This window comes from Lepisma saccharinum, chromosome 18 (genome assembly GCF_977018435.1).
Source record: "Lepisma saccharinum chromosome 18, izLepSacc3.1, whole genome shotgun sequence".
NCBI lineage: Eukaryota > Metazoa > Arthropoda > Insecta > Zygentoma > Lepismatidae > Lepisma > Lepisma saccharinum.
The window spans coordinates 46545225-46565283 of NC_139246.1; the positions used below are offsets into that span (position 1 = coordinate 46545225).

Here is a 20059-nt window from a genome sequence, read left to right on the forward strand (position 1 = left end):
TGGCACGTTTAAACCATGTCATATTAATTATTTAGGACACCAAGTCACGACGGACTCTCCAGAAGCCATTGTTAAACTTTGCCACCTCTTCGATTACATATCTAAGGGTTTATATCGACTCCCTATTTCAATTAAACCAGATGTGGTGTGAATTACATTCTGCAATGCAACAGCACACGGCGTAATTGTGATAAAAAACTAAATGTGATTGCTCCTCCTGTGTTTAGATGCTGCGATCTCAGCAGAATGTCCTGGGCCATGAATACCTAGTCCACACATACATGCTGCTCAATGAAGAAATTGTAATTGATAGGGTATATGTATTGATTGAATAATATTTTCTTTTATATATGTACATAATATACACGAAATTATGACACAAGCTTTTTTAAAAAGAATAATTTCCTCTTTTTTGAAAATGATACACGAAGATTAAGGGTATATAGAGTGACTTTTCTAGGAGCTACTAAAATTTCAATATCTTTTCCTCCTTAGAAACTGCGTTCTTGCAGACAAACGGGTCTCTAGCTCATTAAGTATAATCCTCTGTGTCGGTTTTTATATTTTGTGTCTTAACCACTTTTTTGTTTGAGTTTTTAGCCTAATTTATGCACAGAAACTATTCGGAACTTGATCCACAGTTTAAAGTAGGAATTGAACCACGATGTGTCTCCATCTTGTTAACTTTTGTTCAAATTTAATCTAATAACTATCCACATCTTCTCGATTGGCTAAAAGTGGCTGAAAATTGACGAAGAATAACCTTCACATGAACAAACAAATGGATAATCGAAGCCAAGGAGCCTAAATGAAACTTGTACCCCTTCACAAATTGATTGTAAGGGTTAGAAAAATTGAGCACTGCACAAGGCAACTAATAACAATAGCCAACAATGTCTTATACAACAAGACAGAGTCATTTTATAAAGAAGCAAGAGATAGTTTTGCTTCAGTTGTTAGAATTACACTTTGAACTGTGAGTCCAGCCCATATGACACTTTGTCACCAAATTAAGTGTTGCCAGAAGTAAGGACCATCGACCGAAAAACTCGAAAGTTCAATCTATCGATGCAGCAGTACCCTTTCAAGGTTCAATGTACCCAGCATCTGATTAATCAAGTTTGAGGACGAGGTCGTGTGTACCCCCTTCCACTCTCTGTCCAACATTTGCATGCTATTTAAAGTCACGAAGATCGATTAGTCGTGCTGTTCAACTGCCCAGCTTTGCAACACTGATTACGAAGACCTGGTATCAATGCTTTTTTTTCATGCACGCGGATCTTCACTGCTATCTTCATGCATGTCAGAGGAGGAAAGATCGTTAACAGAAGGACGATGATCAACGAAACTCGTTATGCCTGTTCTTGGTATTTTGGCTAAGCTCATTTGAGATTTGCTGCACGGTTAAACCCTCTTTGTGCTGCGTCTATCGCCTAAATTGGATTCCGTGACAGCAATTAATACGCTTGTCAGATTCTGGTAGTGTTGCATTGATAGTATCGTTTCATCGGTGGAAGTCATCAAGATGTTCTTGCTATTCCAGATTATCGTCACTTATTTTAATATCTTTGAAAGGACTCGTTCTAAGAACTTCTCAAACCTTGTACGTGCAAAATACCCTTCAACCAAAACATGCAAACGTGCAGTGTCCTTTTTCCACTTGAATTCAAAATGTCGAGTCTTGTCTTCAGAAACATGTCGAAAGAGATCGAAACGAAGTTTTTGATAGTTCAGTGTCTTTGTTGATTGAAAATGTGTTTTTCTCGCTTTCAAATTAAGAGACATATTATGAGTTTGTGCGTGGGCAGTAATTAATAAATTACTTAAAACCTTAAATTTTGTATGGCTACAGTCTACTTATGACTTTTATTAGATATCCCATTATATGTGTTATTGATTTAATAGATAAATTGTCGCCAGCAGTAATTAGCATAAAATAAGATAATTGTTCCATGCAAATATAAAATTAATTCTACCATACCATTGTGTTGTAGGTTATTCAATTTAAAATTCTCCAATTGGTGTTGTACGATAATATGTCATATTGTGACTAGTCAAGACAGAAAATGTCTCAAACCTACAGTTTATCTCTACTCTAATGTGTAAGATTATATTTGGACCATGTTCCTTAAGATATATTTACAATTGATGATGTTGGGTCAAATAATGTGAATAGGCTTGTTATCATTTTCAGGATTTATTTTTATGTCTGCTGAAGTTCACTCCCGATTGAATACTAAAGTGTAATTTTTTACTGGAGCTTACTTCCGTATATTACTCTACTGTAAATACGTAGAATACGTAATTTAGTATTTTTATAACACAGTTATTTTGACCCAAATACGATGAAAAATTAAATAAAAAACAAATGAGTGTCTCATGATTTTATAATTAGTACAGGGATGTTACCACTAGGTATGGTAAGGATGCTCCAAGATAATTTAAAAGTATATTTGGAAATGGTAGAATATTCAGACTAAAAACTATCTCACTCAAAAAGAGATTTACAGAAATATACTCCAGAATGTACGTACATTCACGGGTAATAAAAATGGGTCACCTAGATCACCGTGCAAGGTGTTGTGTGTTGCCTAACTCTCCGGCGGGGGCAGAACTTGCTATTGACAATTTGCTATTAAAATCCATTCATCACCCTAGATCTACGCAACACGCATACCGCCTTTAAGAAAATCGAGTATTATAGGATCGAAGTGTCCCATTTTTCTTGTCGGTGACTGTACTTATAAAAATGTGTTGTTTTTTTTGTGTTGTGATCTAGGATGTGCCTTTCCACAATAATTGATAATTCTGTAAATGCAAAAATCACTAGGGACCATGACGTAAACATGATCACCATTTCTAAACCACATATAGACCGTGCTTTGAGCACAATCGAATAAAAACTGTTGGACCGCTTCACAGGGATCGCCCCTATACACACTTTCTAAAATAAAGTATTTAAACCTGAATAGAACACAAACTAAAATAAATAAATATGATTACCGTTGGATAAGCTTAGAATATAATACTAGTTCTAATGTAGTTAATAGATTTAGCTTACTACACAAGGAAAGAACCTTGAAGGAAAGGATTTCCCTTCTTCCGTTCAGCTCGGGCCATAAGGAAGCATGGTCCACTCTCCCGAGTACGGTGCACAGGAGTCGCGGGTCTGTGCAGGTTTTCTTGCTTGTGGTTCTACTATACGTAAATACTTTCAACAAAAACAATAAAAGGCAAAAGTACCCCTTGCATAACACCCAATGCCATGAAGGCACATAATGGATGTTCACATTCTCGATCTAGACCATAGTGAAAATAGTGTAATCAGCACCACACTCTTCTCGTCTTTATTCGCAGAGTCGCCTCCAGATATCCGCTGGTGAGAGGGTGGTTGAGTTCCAGAGATACTTTTACAGGGATATTGACTGAAAACACCTATACCAATAATCGAACCCGGATCGCCCATGTTACAGTCAGAAGCCTCACCGGGACTCAAAATATATTAATTAGATTTTTACTAATGTTGCTGATTTTTCTTAATGTTGTAATTCTTAATTAATACATTGTTTTCTTCTCTAATTCCATGCAATTGACTGAAAATCTGTTAGTGTGTTGTATGAAAATGCCTGTGTATTTAGTGCTGTAAATATTTAAGTAAATAAATACAGGACAATTCATATACAACAAAATAAACGGAAAATATTAACAATATTTTGTTCCTTAGTATGTTTTTCTTTTTCTATTATTATTTTAACTGTTTTGGCGAGAATTTTAAAGTTTATGAGTGTACAATGAAATCAATATTTTAACTGCATCTTGCCAAACAGAACATGTAAAGCAAACAAAAGGCATTATTTGCATAAACACTTTTTAAACGATGGTTTCCACCTCATCAAATATTTATCTTCACAGCCCTAAGTAAACAATGAAATGGAAACCTGTTATGAAGAACTCTGGGTTGAAATCCAGGTACTTGAACCTTCCTCACGCTTAAATTCCATTTGGCTGCCATCAAGTACTGTTCAAGAAATCCAACACGGATATATTAAGTTTCCACTATGTTATCATTTGAGATGTTTCATTGCTGGCGCTTTACACCAAGGCTTCTATTAAATTTAATAGTTTTAAAGTGATCTACAGTTATTATTACAATTGAAGAAGAACAAGTGGCTGAATATATAAACAACAAGGTATATAGACAACGTTGTAATGCGTTCTGGAACATTATGTTAGTTACGAAAATATGCCGGGAATCGTTGGAGCAAGTGAACGAAAACAAGTCTTTGCGCAAGTAGTGACTTGAGAGGTCTCGACAAATGAGGGAACGGGATTGCGTGAAGGGGAAAAGGGACTGCAGTTACAAGCCATTGAAGCAGCGTGTACTGCTTCGGTCAACCCACTCGCTTTCACTCCTTCTTTACTGTTAGGTGCGGTCTTGCTCCACAGATTCATGGGATAGAGTATATATTCTGAAATACTCACTTTTCTGCATGCGCCTTGCATGTAGTCAGGACCGGATTAACCTCTTTGCCGCCCCTAGGCCAAACAAGCTCTGCCGCCCCCATACCGTTTATCAAGAATGAAAAAATTCATTATTTTCTGTATTACTATTTTTACTATTTACGGCATGCAGTATTAATTAAATGATAGTTACATACCAAAAATGTAACAAAGCGATATGACATCAATTATATGAATTACATCTTAACATTTACCTTGTTTTTCAGAGAAGACTAATTATTACTTCATTTAAGTGATTGATTGATTGATTGATTGATTTGGTGTTTTAAGTCCACTGGACCTACAGTTTAAAGTGGGATCCGAACCACTATGTGCCTCCACCAGGTATCGAACCCGGGACCCCTTGATTATACTCCAAGTCCTGAACGTATCACCAGTTCGGCATCTTTGACAGAACCCCAGAGGAAGCCGACCGGACCCGTATCTGGTTTCGAGCCACCACCTGTTTTTCGGCAAAGCACTGTTGTCACTTTTACCTCCAGTGTTTAGACATCCATTCATTCACTGTGACGTTTAACTCCCAAGGTCTTTATATTGCATAAAAAAATAGCAAAACACAATAACACAAGCTAGCAAAGATAGATAACCGCAACCTCGCGTTTAGAAATCTCTAAAGAAACTGAATTAGCAACATCTCATTTAGTCCACGTGGACTTGATGAGAGCTGTCATTTCTTGGAGGGACGCTATTGGTGGGAAAGGTTTCAGGGGACGATTTATTGCACTGCACGTGGACCTGACATGTGGTTGTTAGGGGGAAAACTGATCTTTCGGAACTTTCTTTGAAGTAAAGTGAGGTTTCTTTGGGGACGAGCACTATACAAGGCAACGACGTAACGACTGCGCCATCGGGGAGGCCCACTACATTAAAGTGATAGGACAGAACACACACTGGGCTCATCAACGGCACTTTCCTCACTTTTTTTCCTGATTACATTTCTGTATATAAAAAGAGAACTGATTTTCGAAACCTTCTTCAGAAATGCTTCCTGCTTTTCATCTTTCTCCGCTTTTAATTTTTTGTATTGTGACCCACTGAGTCTTACTCTTTGATCAAGCATAATGAGCGTAATGACGTTTTAAACTTACCCCATCAAACGCACATCGGACACTGACACACGCAAGACGCAACACACCACCTACTTCTTGAATAATATTCTCGAGCAACTAACAGTAGAATAGTACAATGAGAAAGCCCTTTAATAATGCTTGCCCCGACAGCTTAATTCTCAACAATTCAACGCGAATCAAATGCTTTTGATATGCGGCCAATGCCGGCAGGAAAAAGGAACGGCGTTCCTGGAACACAGCCAAGCCGGTGTTGTCTTTCAAAAGCAAGCGACAGGCTCCACGTTCTTGCCGCAATCGCCGACCCGGCTCAGCACAATACTGTACATTCGAAACAACAACGTCGGTAATTAAAGCAACAAATTAGTAAACTAGTTCCGAGCCCTGTTAGCCTTTCTCTCTCTTAAGAGATATTCTTCGTTAACTTATATTTACAATACACTACATTAAGTCATGCCATTCGTGTGTCCGGAGGAAAAAAGAGGCAATCCGAGAAATAGGTATTCCTTATAAATTTAAAACAAACAATCGTGCCGCCCCTACCAAAGTGCCGCTCTAGGCCCGGGCCTATGAGGCCTATTGGGAAATCCGGGCCTGCATGTAGTCTAACTTTATGGCGAAGAGCCTAGTTTTCAGCGGTGAGTTTCGTCATTACCGTAGAGTTAGGCAACACGCATAACGCTATTAGGGATGCAGATATGCTACTTTTATTGCAAATGACTGTACATCATACGAATGCGCTTACATGTTACACCGTTCTGACATGTCATATTTAACGGATTGGCTTGGTTACATGATATGACACAACTTGTACGCTCGCATGCGTGACCTTCGGCCACGTTGTGGGCGTAATCATATTACAGATGGGGTAAAATGTCTGCATGTTGTATTGGATGAAGGGGAACAAGTGTATAAGTTCGCTAATTTGAAATGTTTAGAAAATAACTTTATGTGTGTATGGGCTCTAATAAGGTACAAATATTCAAAATATTATTGTCTAATTTCTTAATAATAAACTGAGTTAGTAATAACCGTTTCAAGATAATTAGCGACACTAAATTGAAAATGCAACATTTACTTCCCATGTCATCTTCACATTTTTAAACGTAATTGGTTAATAATCCTTTTCCGTCATTCCCCTCAAATTCCTACCTTGCCTCTGTAATAAATTCTGACGCTCGTATTTCGAAATACAAAATGTCTGGTATAATTCACTTACAGTAGTTTTCGGGGTAAAAAAACTATCTTTAAGTTCCCTAGCAACGTCCGTTTCCATGGTGAACAACAATCACCACAAACTCTCTAAACAATTGTTTGTTATTATACCTCTAAACATTTAATTAAAACAACCGGGATGTAAATATTTTCGCATTGAGTTTACCAATATATACGGAATTGTAACTGGACTGAAACTCCTTATGTAGATGTCAATCTTGTTTGAGGCACCTTTATTAACCAGGAGTTGATTCATCTGTTGTTGATCTGTGAGAAATAATGTAGCTAGACAATTAAGAATTGAAGGAAACAATGTGTGCTGCAAAAAATGGCCGTGGAAACAGGTGGCTAAGGTCATGAAAAGGGCATTTTTACTCTTAAAAAAGAGCAAAGTGAGCGATTTTTTTATTTTCTCTGTCTTTTGGGACAATTTCGTAGGGGGACGTAATCGGGCATTGTTTGCATCCAGGGGGCTTCCTTCATGGAGAACATTTATGTCAGTGAGTGAGTGAATGGTGGATTGGGGCTTTATATATATTGGATCTTGTTTGAGGCACCATTATTAACCAGGAGTTGATTCATCTGTTGTTGATCTGTGAGAAATAATGTAGCTAGACAATTAACAATTGAAGGAAACAATGTGTGCTGCAAAACATGGCCGTGGAAACGGGTGCTAAGGACATGAGAAAGGGCATATTCTACCCTTAAAAAAGGGCAAAGTGAGCGAATTTTTAATTTTCTCGGTCTTTGGAACAATTTCATAAGGGGTTGTAATCGGGCATTTTTTGCCTCCGGGGCTTCCTTCATGGAGAACATTTATGTCAGTGAGTGAGTGAATGGTGGATTCGGGTTTAATATATATTGGACTCGCGCACTTTCGACGTGGCCTTTGCCACTGTTTCGTTTATTGAAAAGTTTGGAACGTAACGTTACATGCGTATGGGCTATAATATGGTACAAATAATCAAAATATTATTGTATGTTTTCTTAATAATAAACTGGGTAAGTAATATCCGTTTCAAAGTAGTTAGTTGGATGTTTTACATAACGAATTCAATAGCGACACAAATTGGAGAAGCAATATTTTACGTCTTTTGTCATTCCTACCCCTCGTCTGTAATAAATTCTTGTGCTCATATTTTAAAATTCCTAAAGTCTAACATAACTCACTAACAGAAGTTTTCGGTTTAAAATAAATAATTAAACTTTCTTGAAGTTCCCTAGCAACGTCCGTTTCCATGGTCAACAACAAGCACGGCAAACTCTAAAGAATTGTTTGTTATTATGCCTCTAAAAATTTTGTTAAAACAAGCACATTGTAGACATTTTCGCATTGAGTATAACAATATATACGTAATTGTATCTGGGCTGAAACTCCTTATATAGATGTAAGTCTTGTTGGAGGCACCTTTTCTAACCAGGAGTTCATTCATCTGTTGTCGATCTGTGAGAAATATAATGTAGCTAGACAATTGAGAATTGAAGGAAACAATGTGTGCTGCACAAAATGCCGGTGGAAACGGTTGCTAGGGACTTGAAAAAAAAGGCATTTCCACCCATAAAAAAGGGCAAAGTGAGCGATTTTTTAATTTTCTCGGTCTTTGGGACGATTTCATGGGGGTCGTAATCGGGCATTTTTCGCCTCCGGGGCTTCCTTCATAGAGAGCATTTATGTCAGTGAGTTAGTCAGTGGTGGGATTGGGGCTATATATGCATATATTGGACTCGCGTTCTTTGGACGTGGCCTTTGGCCACGTCTAAGCTCCCATGCGTGACCTTCGGCTACGTTGTAAACGCAATCATATTATACATGGGGTTCCTCAATGATCTTAATGACTGAAAATGTCTGCATGTTGTATTGGATGATGGAGAAAATGTGTATAAGTTCGCTAATTTCAAAAGTTTATAAAATAACTTTATGTATGTATGGGCTCTAATAAGGTACAAATATTCAACATACTATTGTCTATTTTCTTAATAATGAACTTAGCAAGTAATAACCGTTTCAAGATAATTAGTTGGATGTTTAGCATAAACGAATTCAATAGCGACTAAATTAAAAATGCAATATTTACGTCTTTTGTCATTTTTCACATTTTTGAACGAAATTGGATAATAATTGTTTTCCGTCATTCCCCTCAAATTCTTACCTCTCTATAATAAATTCTGAGGGTCGTATTTTAAAATTCGAAAAGTCTAGCGCAATTCATTAACAGTAGTTTTCGAGGTGAAAATAAACTTTCTTGAAGTTCCCTAGCAAAGTCCGTTTCCATGGTCAACAACAAGCACGGCAAGCTCTAAAGAATTGTTTGTTATCATGCCTCTAAACATTTAGTTAAAACAAGCACAATGTAGATATTTTCTCATTGAGTATAAAAATATATACTTAATTGTATCTGAGCTGAATCTTCTTCAGATGTAGATGTCACCCTTGTTTGAGGTACATTTTCAAAACCAGGAGTTCATTCATCTGTTTGTAATCTGTGAGAAATATAATGTAGCTAGACAATTAAGAATTGAAGGAAACAATATGTGCTGCAAAAAATTCCGTGGCAACTGATTGCTACGGTCGTAAAAAAGGGCATTTTTACCCTTAAAAAAGGGCAAAATGAGCGATTTCTTAATTTTTTGAAAACGTGAATCAAACAATGTGTGCAAAAAATTTGCCGTGGCAACGGGTTGCTAAGGACGTGAAAAAAGGGCATTTTCACCCTTAAATAAGGGCCAATTAAGGGATTTCTTAATTTTCTCGGTCTTTTGGGACGATTTCATGGGGGGTCGTAATCGGGCATTTTTCGCCACCGGGGCTTCCTTCATGGAGAACATTTATGTCAGTGAGTGAGTGAGTGAGTGAGTGAGTGAGTGGTGGGATTAGGGCCATATATATATTGGTTAAGCTAGGTATTTCATACCTGACCCCTTCAGGGTCATCTCTACCATCAAGTGTTGCTATTGTGGGGGTGAGTTACATCCCTAGGTTTGATCCCAGCGTCCCAAAGGCTGGATCGCTACGATATTTCTACTGTCTTTCCCTGCATTTCCTGTGTAAAAATATTCAAGCAACGAACCCCTAAAAAAAAAAACAGGTTTGTTTGAATTTCTGCCGTGGAGACTTCGCTAGCGAAAGAAGAGTTATTTATATGGCAGGAGTATCAACACAGCAATGAACGCTAACTAACATGTGACACAGAGGGTCTAATAATAGCTCACAATATCTAAAATGAACGTTTGGGAATAGCCAGTCTCCCTCAGCTTCCCCGTTCTCGACTTGTAATTAAGGGGTTCCGGATCGATACCCGGTGGAGGCACATAGTGATTCCGATTTCACTTTAAACTGTTGGTACAGTTCCAATTAGCCTTTCTGTGCATAAAGTGGACTTAAAATCAAATGCAACAAAAATCAGGCCAAGATTTATTTCTGTGAAGGCTCGGAACTAACATCATTGTGAATCAGGGTTGGCATGTTTAAAACAAAAGTGTTTAAAACACTTTGTTTTAAACGTTTAAAACACACGGCTTTGTTTTTTTTATAAATGTTTTAAACGTTTAAAACAATGTGTTTTAAACATGTTTTTTTTTACAAGTGTTTAAAACACATTTTGGTGGTAGATATTTTATAGTCTGTGATAATTTTTTTGTTTGGCAACCCTGTTTTTCATTGAATCTGTGTCAATTAATCCGTGCTTTACAGGTCTCACTCATCGCACAACACTTGAGCAACCTAATGTTCTGACGTCACGGGAGAAAGCATTTTAATTTTAGGCTAAATGCCTATGTTGTTAGGTTAGGCAGGCTAGCTATGTATGCACAAGGTAGCAAAATTGTTGTGCGACAAGAAAGACCCGTGCTTTACTGTAGAAATCGAAACCTCGCAGTTCCTTGTTTCGTATCGTCCTGTAAGTTTGAGACTGGTGGAAGCTTGAAATGGAAACTAATATCTAAATACACAATGCGTGATTTTGATCATGACCTGATTTCTTTTTCTTTTGCGATACGATTCATTGGTCTGTATAACTGAATGAAGCGCAGATGCTTACTTTTGGTAACATAATTTTGTACTTTGAAAAAATTCATCTGGAGAATCTATTATGACACTGCGGTTTTTTTTCTGCTATATAAACTGTTCAGGCAGCAGGAAAAATTTAACCGTGATTTTTTCAAGACGAGGATAGTGTAACGTGTAGCACTGTTCACGTTACAAGGAAGTATATAAACTTATTATTTTTCTTTGTTTGGTATTTATAATTTTTGGGTGCTAATGGTTAATTACCAAGAAAAGTGGAACCACCTCGTATATAGACTATACATCCAGATGTTAAATAAAAGTTCAAAGATTTTGTTTCTTTCTGCCAGCAAGCTGAGCTGGGATTTTTTTTTTATAGGTGACAACAATGCGAGAAAACAATCGCTATTGTGTAGAAGCCAGGCAGACTCAACTTTAAGTAAACGTTGAAACCGGGGAAAAGACGAAAGATTAGGCTGTCTTCCCCACGCTATATCTGTCGTGTCCCTTGGCGGACAATAAGTTAACTAATATCATATTAATCCCTGATTCTTTTACTGCAAGACGGTGTAATCAGAATTTAGTTATGTTAAGGTAAACGAAAGTTATGCCCGCGCAAGACAAAACCTGTATTTAAAGAAATTTTGCTTAACACTTTAACGTTGTAAACTTTCTTTCTTTTCTTTGTTGTCTTTTCGCGTGGCCGTTGCAGGGAGAGAGGGGAGTTGGAAGAAGCAATACTCCCTAGTCAAGTTAAATGCTGAGTGTAACAATTAAAATTATCTTGCATATTTAATATTCACAAAAGGTTAAAAATAGTAATTTCTGTACGTAGCTAATTATGTTCCTCTTTGATATTTTATTAATATGTATTTTATTGTAATGTAAAATTGAGGTAAAGATAAAAGTTGGTAAATCCTTCACGGCACCGAGAATTCCTATATAAGCAGCGAAGCTCGGTGGCCCGTGTAGTGATGGGTCATTGCAGTTCCTTTTCGGGAGGCAGTTCACCGGAGCTCGCTCACTCAAGCAGCCATTCAAAGGAACGATCAACTCCTCTCGATGTTGGTTTCGTGCAGCTGAAGTGAGGGGGGGTGGGGGAGGACTTGCTGGAGTTAGCTTGAGTGAAAAGAATTAGAAGAGAGGGAACTCCGTCTACTACTCCACCTACCACAAGAAAACCAGAGCACGTACACAGCAGAAACAAAACAAAACACGGTCGCTCGCTCTCTCGCAGTCATGAGTCATCGACGGAGCTGGAACTGCAGGAGCGGTTGACAACGTACACTCAAAGCTCACGACTCCGAGGAACTACCATAGAGGAACTGCTCGTTCACTCCGAAGGAGCGAGCAGTTCACAGTTCCCAAGAGGGAGTCGTTCAAAAGGAACGACTCGTTCACGAACGACCCATCACTAGGCCCGTGGCCTTTTGTATTCGAACTCCAGATAAATACGGAACTCGTATTACCGTCTTTTCTTTTCACACCCGCATTTCTGCGCTTACTTCCACGTCGCTACTAGGAATTAGTTTATTCTGGATTATCGTTAGGACAATTACTTAGCTCTTCTGATCAGAAGGCTTATGTTCTCTCGGTTCTATGCTTCTGGTCAGGAGATATAATTGAGAGGATTGTGATTGCCGTAGGATACACCAGAATTCGGGATCGGTCGATAGACTGTTAGTAGTCAACGTTTGTGTCCCTGGTCAGGGAACACCTTTTCTTATTCTGTGGTCACGGATTAATTTTCAGTTCTCTGGTCAGAGGCTGAAAAGAGAAAAGGAAGTTGGGTGCTTAACTGAATATCGACAGAACCTAGTGGGGAAAAGGATTGTCGATTGCTTATAGAATCTTGGTCAAGATCTTGAGTACATTGAGAACCCTTGACCTAGAATTACGAGGGACCTTACATCGAGGATTGAAGAAACCGGAGTAACCCGAACCTTGAGCCGAGGAGACTCAAGCCCCGAAGCGATACTGAGTGTGAAGCCGAGGCTCTATAGACCCATCGAACCAAGTACGATCCAGGGCGGATCCTTACAATAGGAATTCTATAATATTTAGTTTCTTGAAATTTAGATTAATATAAATCCTAACCTACTTCAGTAGTGGCGGAAAAAGGGGGGCTATTACCAACAACTTTTGTCCCTGCAGTCACGGGCGCCGACTTGTCAAAATTATTGGGAGGGAGCTCTGATCACTGAATAATTTAATGAATGTTTCACTCTCTCCTTTTTTTAAGTTTTGGCCGCAGTGTTCGGAATCTCATAAAAGCTAGGGGTGTGCGGGACCCCGAAAAGTCAGGACCGGGATCGGGAAAAAAAATTCCCGTTCCGATCCGGACTTCGGGAAATGATTTCCCGAATTTTCGGGATCCCGTGCAGTCGGGAAATACCGAATGCTCATTTGAAAATGTCGTTATTTCTCGACGTTTTCTGCATTGTCAATTTCTGGAACTTACCGTAAATTGTTAGTTTTTAATCCAGAAATCACTTAAAGTGAAAATGACGTGTATAATTCGAGATTTTCAGAGCTTCGGGAAATTTTGAACATTTCCTGACTCAGTAGGGAAATTGAAAATTTTTCCCGTCCAGATCCCGTCCCGCACACCCCTAATAAAAGCCCATGAATTCTTCAAAAATATCATTTTTTTATTCACAGTTCGAATGCAGAATATTAATTGTCCACGGATGGATGTGTCACAAGTTTCGTCAACCATAATAGCAAAATATTCCCGACTTTTATTCTCTGCTACAACGGAGCGCGAAACAGATCTCCCTAATATATCAATGATCTCGTTCTGAATGTCATGCGAGAGCCATTTGTAGCCCGAACGTCCCATCCACTACCCTAGTTCATGCACATCGTCTTTTGAAACTTTTTTTAGTAAAAATTTTAACAATACTCATAATTACATACTTAGTATATACTAGTAATAAATCATGCGTTTTGCTGTCTCTGGTCATAGCCTCCCTAAAGTTGATGGTTTAGCGGTTTCAGTCCCCCAAAGTTGATGGTCTAGAAAATTTTAAATGTGTATTAAAAGTTAACTTCATGTGGTACAATTCAGAGTAAACTTTACAAGAGAAGCAAAATAATACATTAGATCCTCTTAAGCAAAATTATTTGGGGGGCTCTACCCCAACATTGTTAATATTGGGGGGCTCGAGCCCCCCAAACCCCATGGAGTCGGCGCCTATGCCTGCATTAGAGGTGTGCGGGATCTCGAAAAGTCGGGACCGGGATCGGGAAAGAAAATTTCCGTCCCGATCCCGACTTCCGGAAATGACTTCCCGACTTTTTGGAATCCCAAGCAGTCTGGAAATTCCGAATGGCCATTTTAAAACGTCGTCAATTCTAGACGTTCTCTGCATTGTTGTTTTGTACCAGAAGTGCAAAAACAAGCACTTAAGATGGAAATTACGGGTAGAATTCGAGATTTCAAGAGCTTTGGGAAATTTCGAACACATCCCGTCCCGAAAATTTTCCGACTTTTTCGGGAAATTGAGAATTTTCCCCGTCCCGAATGTCGGGATTTAAAGAATTTCCCGTCCCGACCCAAAAAATTCTGTCCCGCACACCCCTACCCAGCAGTATGGTAAACCTTATCTCCAAAGGGAAATAAACTGTCCTTGTCGCCAATGTACTCATAAAAATGAGTATTTTTTCTGTTTAACGACTTTAACTATAATTTACTGGGAAAAGGTTGAATTTCTTTTGTTTAAAACATGTTTTTTTAACTCATGTTTAAAACTATGTTTAAAACAAAAAAACATGTTTTAAACATAAAAAACAGTTTGTTTTGTTCTTTTTTAAAAAAAACACAAATTTTGCCAACCCTGTTGTGAATCCCCCCATGCTTATTAATGATCTTGATCTCGGCGATCCTTCGATCTAATTCGATGTCCTCCTACTTCAGACAAATGTGCTTACAAATCTTTTCAATACTCAATGCAGCCTGTTTACAATAGTTTTTGTATCCAAACAGCCGCAATTTGTATTACTTAGATACATTTATAAAATCGGAAATGACAGAAGGGCACATACCCAAGTAATAAACATTTATTGTAAGTGTCACATTTATGTAAACTTTTGTGTAAAAGTTTCAAATGCTAAAATTGGATATTTTCGTTTATTATGAAAGCATTTGTGCTACATGAATAGAGACCACCACTCTATTGTTTCTATTTCTATTTGTATTGCTAGACATTGCTGTAAATACAATCGATAGTAGATTTTCCTACTGCGAATAATAACAGGCACAGGTAGATATGTTTCCAATATGCAGATTCGAACAAGAAACTCTGTTCCACTTCATGCAGAGAGAAAAACTCAAATTTTTGGACGAAGCAGCTTCACCATCCAAATACTACAATTCACAAAATAAGACGAAGGGACCCAAGAAGACATACACACAAAAGTAATCAATAACATTATGCAACTACATGTAATCACATAAAGTCAACCAGCACCTATTTCGGTCAGTGGAATAAATGATCAATGTATCATGTTAATGATAGTATATGCTAACAATTAATTATCGTCATTTAAATGTAGCATACGAGTCATTCCACGCGAAATCAACACAGCCTTTGACCTGACCATCTCCGATTTTCATGAAATTTGGGAAGTTGAAACTATGCATGGAACTTAGTAACTATGAAAATTTTTAGTCTCGTGCGTCTTGTAATTGTTAAATTATTCAAGGTCAAAGTTTGCAGAAATTGCCCCTTTTGAGCGTGCTTAGCTATACTAAATGTGCTGTAACTCCGCCACTATTTTGCCTAGGAAGCTCAAATAAAGCTTATTGTACAGGAAATTGAATAAGCTTTCCAGTGATATATAACAAGCCTACCTTTGGATAAAAATATAATTTTGTCACGTGACCTTGACTTTTGACCTTGAATATCTCAAAACATGTCATCACCAAAAGTCGTGAAAAAAAATATATTTGGTCCCTCATTCCATACTATAAAACATATCAAAAAATCATTCTGGGACTGCAATGGGATCGGAAGATACAAAATAATATGTGTAACTATGTGACTGATAAAAGCCCCATTACATGAACTATGAAGAGTCAAATGTCCCTTAACACCCCCTACAAAATGTGAAGGAGTTATCCTGGGTATAATTGGTCATGAAAAAAATAGGTTAGGCATAGGGAGATCCCTAGCCGTGTGTGTCAAGCGCAGGTCCGGCATATTGTTGACCGCCATATTGAATTCAACGCAAAAATTTCAAAGTAAAGGGGATGATGTGATATATCAAATGAGGCTAGAATTTCACGAGAAATGAAGTGAAGAAGGATTTTCCAACGTATCTTACGCCAGCAAAAAGTTATACACATATCTTTCACTTACGATATATGCATATTATAATGTTGTCAATGTTCCTGTGAGCACACTCGTTGACGTCTCTCACACTCGCATAGAACATTTGGCAGTAGCATGTGCAACAACATCGCAAGCAGCAACTATGCCTTCTCTCAGAAGGTCAATATCAGGGACTTTTAGTGCATGCACCTTTCTCTTCAAATGTTTCTGAAGGTAAAAGTCCTCCTAAGACGTTAGATCTGGGGAATGTGCAGGCCTTTTAATAGATCCCCGTGTGCCCATCAATCTACCTAGAAAATTACCATGAAGAAATTCCAAAAATGTCCACATAGTGTGGTCACACACTGTTCTGTTTCAAAACTCTCGAAAAGTGCATATCCCGTAAGCAAGGGTGAAAAAACCTGTTCACTTAACAAATCCAAGAAGCCCTCACTATTTAAGGTTCCGTTTTTGAATATGGACCAACCATTTCCGTTCGCCATACATTATACCACATAATTAGCTTACCAGCAACAACCATTCGACTGAGCAAATCACAGGTATTGCATATTATTTTTATGAACATAAAAATTAGCCTCGTCACTGAAGAATTTTTCATTCCAAAGGAAGTGTCACGTAATTGTTTGAGATACTTTTCCCAATATTCTTCACTATTCAACTATTTGGTGAATGTAGCTGATTAAAATCATATGCTATGGTGCGTATACTTCTTTCTCTCCCAAGATGTCAGCGTGATCTCGATGAGTTCCTAACACGTTAGGAGCATTCCAATGCTTTGTTTTCAACACCTCGAAAAGGAGAAAATGGTTACAAGCATGCAGTAATAAATTTTTGCTGGTTAAATATATGTTGGATAAACCTTCGTCACTTCATTTCTCGTGAAATTCTAGCCTCATTTGATATATCACATCACCCCCTTTCCTTTGAAATTTTTGCGTTGAATTCAATATGGCGGTCAACAATATGCCGGATCTGCGCTTGACACACACGGCTAGGGATCTCCCTGTGCCTAACCTATTTCTTTCATGACCAATTATACCCAGGATAACTCCTTCACAGTTTGTAGGGGGTGTTAAGGGACATTTGACTCTTCATAGTTCATGTAATGGGGCTTTTATCAGTCACATAGTTACACATATTATTTTGTATCTTCTGATTCCATTGCAGTCCCAGAATGATTTTTTGGTATGTTTTAGAGTATGGTATGAGGGACCAAATATATTTTTTTCACGATTTTTGGTGATGACATGTTTTGAGATATTCAAGGTCAAAAGTCAAGGTCACGTGACAAAATTATATTTTTATCCAAAGGTAAGCTTATTATATATCACTGGAAAACTTATTCAATTCCCTGTACAATAAGCTTTATTTGAGCTTCCTAGGCAAAATAGTGGCGGAGTTACAGCACATTTAGTATAGCTAAGCACGCTCAAAAAGGGCAATTTCTGCAAACTTTGACCTTGAATAATTTAACAATTACAAGACGCACGAGACTAAAAATTTTCATAGTTACTAAGTTATATGCATAGTTTCAACTCCCCAAATTTCATGAAAATCGGAGATGGTCAGGTTAAAAATTGCACATATCTGTGTTGATTTGGCATGGAATGACTCATACGTAGATTGGGTCTACATTTGTGTATATCTGACTCTGTCATTCAATGCCTATATTAGAAATTCTCTTACATACGTGTTGCTTGCTAACCTTGCCATGTGTCATAGGGGAAGATTCCCTATAATAACAAGGCAGTTGTGAGAAGGGAAGGGACTCATAAATAATTTATACACAGCAAGCATAAGCATAAAAGGCCATAATTCATTACTTGAAGGCAGGGAATCACAGATACTTTAACTTCAACAAAAATTAAACCGCCATGATAATATTGATCTTAATCTTGATGATGTACTTTCTTGAATAACTGTGTGTGTGCGTGTGTGTAGGGTATGGTGCTTATGGGTGTTGTGACTAACTACCTTGCTTGGAACTCCAAGCTTCACCATTGGCTCTCTGCATCGTCGGGTTTCCAATGAGTTGACGACATTAATATGCAGCGACCGTTTACATCAACGCCTTCCAATAATCACCAACATAACTACTTGCGCCACCCAAGAGCCTTCAGAGCACGGATTTACCCATCAGCAACCTCTGCTGTTCTGCCCTGAGGAAGACCGGAAGACCCCACCAGAAGCACCACAAAAGACAAGAAAAGAATCATAAAAATTTCCAAGTGGTCACCAAGCTACAACATAAATTAATGAAAGAAAAAGAGGTGTAAGTTATCGAACCTGTATGATATTTGTCCAACAAAGCGTCATCTTTCGCAAAAGCCGGAGTTCCCTTGGAAACAGCTCACAAGTTGACAACGAATGAAACTCGATTCTGCAACGGCCTTTCCAATCTGTCTGCGGTAAAGTTCAAAGACCAACGACCGCTGCACGTTGTCACCTTGAGATGACCTTATTCAGGAAGACAAGAACGGGATGGTAAAAAAAAAAAAGTAACTACCAGGAACTGGACACTCCAGTCTTCCTCAATGCTCCAACTAGTTCCAAATAGGTAGAGGCAGTGGCTGCTGGTCATCAGCATTCTGATCATATTCCCTGTCTTCGGCTGTGAAATGAAGATGCCTCTAACCTCAAGGTAGTTCGGTGGCCAGTAATAAAAATTTGCATCATGCCAGAAGCGTATAATTAAACCACATTTCGGCGTCCATGTCGTAAACCTCCTGTCCGAAAATGATCACATAATTTGCCAGCTGGGAATTTAGTTTTTTTTATCTAACGACAGAATATAACTTGATTCGACGAATTCTTCTTGACCAGAAGAATGGTACATTCCAATTCCATCGTCCTAATTAGTAAGATTATACAAAGATAACACGATGTAGGAATTGAACAAATGAGCCTTTGACGTTTTTACAATTGAAATATATTTTTTCAACTACTATAGGTCCTAAACAGTGGCGTTCGGAGGATTTTTTTTCAAAGGGGGTGTAATTGTAAAGGTGGATATTACCTGGCTCGTTCTGGAAAGAGGAATACAGTGTATAATATTTTGTATTTACAATTTTGAACCTTTGTTTTAAAAGTTGTTCAAAAACCGAAAGGGGATTCTGCAGTCACCTCTGTGTTTTTACCCAAGTTCATTACTGCTTTCCTTGGAAAATTTTGCTTTTCCCAAAAATTCGGAAGGGGCTGTAGCCCCATCATCTACCCCTTGCATACGCCAGTGACTTTAAACACAATCCATATGCATAGAACAATTATGTATTAGAATATAGCACATAATGTATAGGAACCATTCCATAGATTTTTCAATGCCATTCTTGACTTATTCTGAAATTACGAACAAGCGATAGTTAATACCCAATAATTGTATTTATATTCAATATTATATGTTTTCTTATTTCATCTATTTTCTTTTATTTTCCTAATTGTAAACTATTCTGTATGATTATACTCATGTAATGAATACAATTTGTGAATGGATACATATGATATCTATTGTAATTGTACGTAGTTGTATTGTACTTGTAAATTGGTAATTTTGTAATTACTACTTATTATTATTATTATGTACGCCTTCTGTCATTAGAGGATATACCTCTGTTGAAGGTAATAATAAACAAATAAATAACAAATTTCCATCTTTACAACTAGACAAACGGTACAATAATCAAAATCTGTCTTTTTTGAAGATTCTTCAGTTATCGTTTGATGATGTGTAATATGTTATAAATATCAAATGTGGACTGCAAGAATGAATTAGTTTATATGATCTCTTTGATTCATTGTTCCAAAACATTTCTTACAAATGTAATTAATAGAAGTCTCGCTATTAGAATAGTAGTAGCCATGAAAGTGTAAAACAACAAGTATTTAATAGGATCGTTCAATATAAACGTTTATTAAGTTAA

The 20059-nt window shown here is 37.7% G+C and overlaps 1 protein-coding gene across 1 annotated transcript in view; it reads right to left on the reverse strand.

The window, feature by feature from the left end:
• Positions 1-18532, reverse strand: part of LOC146002052 (uncharacterized) — a 38090-nt gene extending 19558 nt beyond the window's left edge. Inside the window, exon 1 of the mRNA XM_083139766.1 lies at positions 18429-18532. Coding sequence (XP_082995892.1) covers positions 18429-18458 — 30 coding nt within the window. The 5' untranslated portion in view covers positions 18459-18532. The remainder of the gene's footprint in view (positions 1-18428) is intronic.
• Between the last annotated feature and the right edge of the window lie 1527 nt (positions 18533-20059).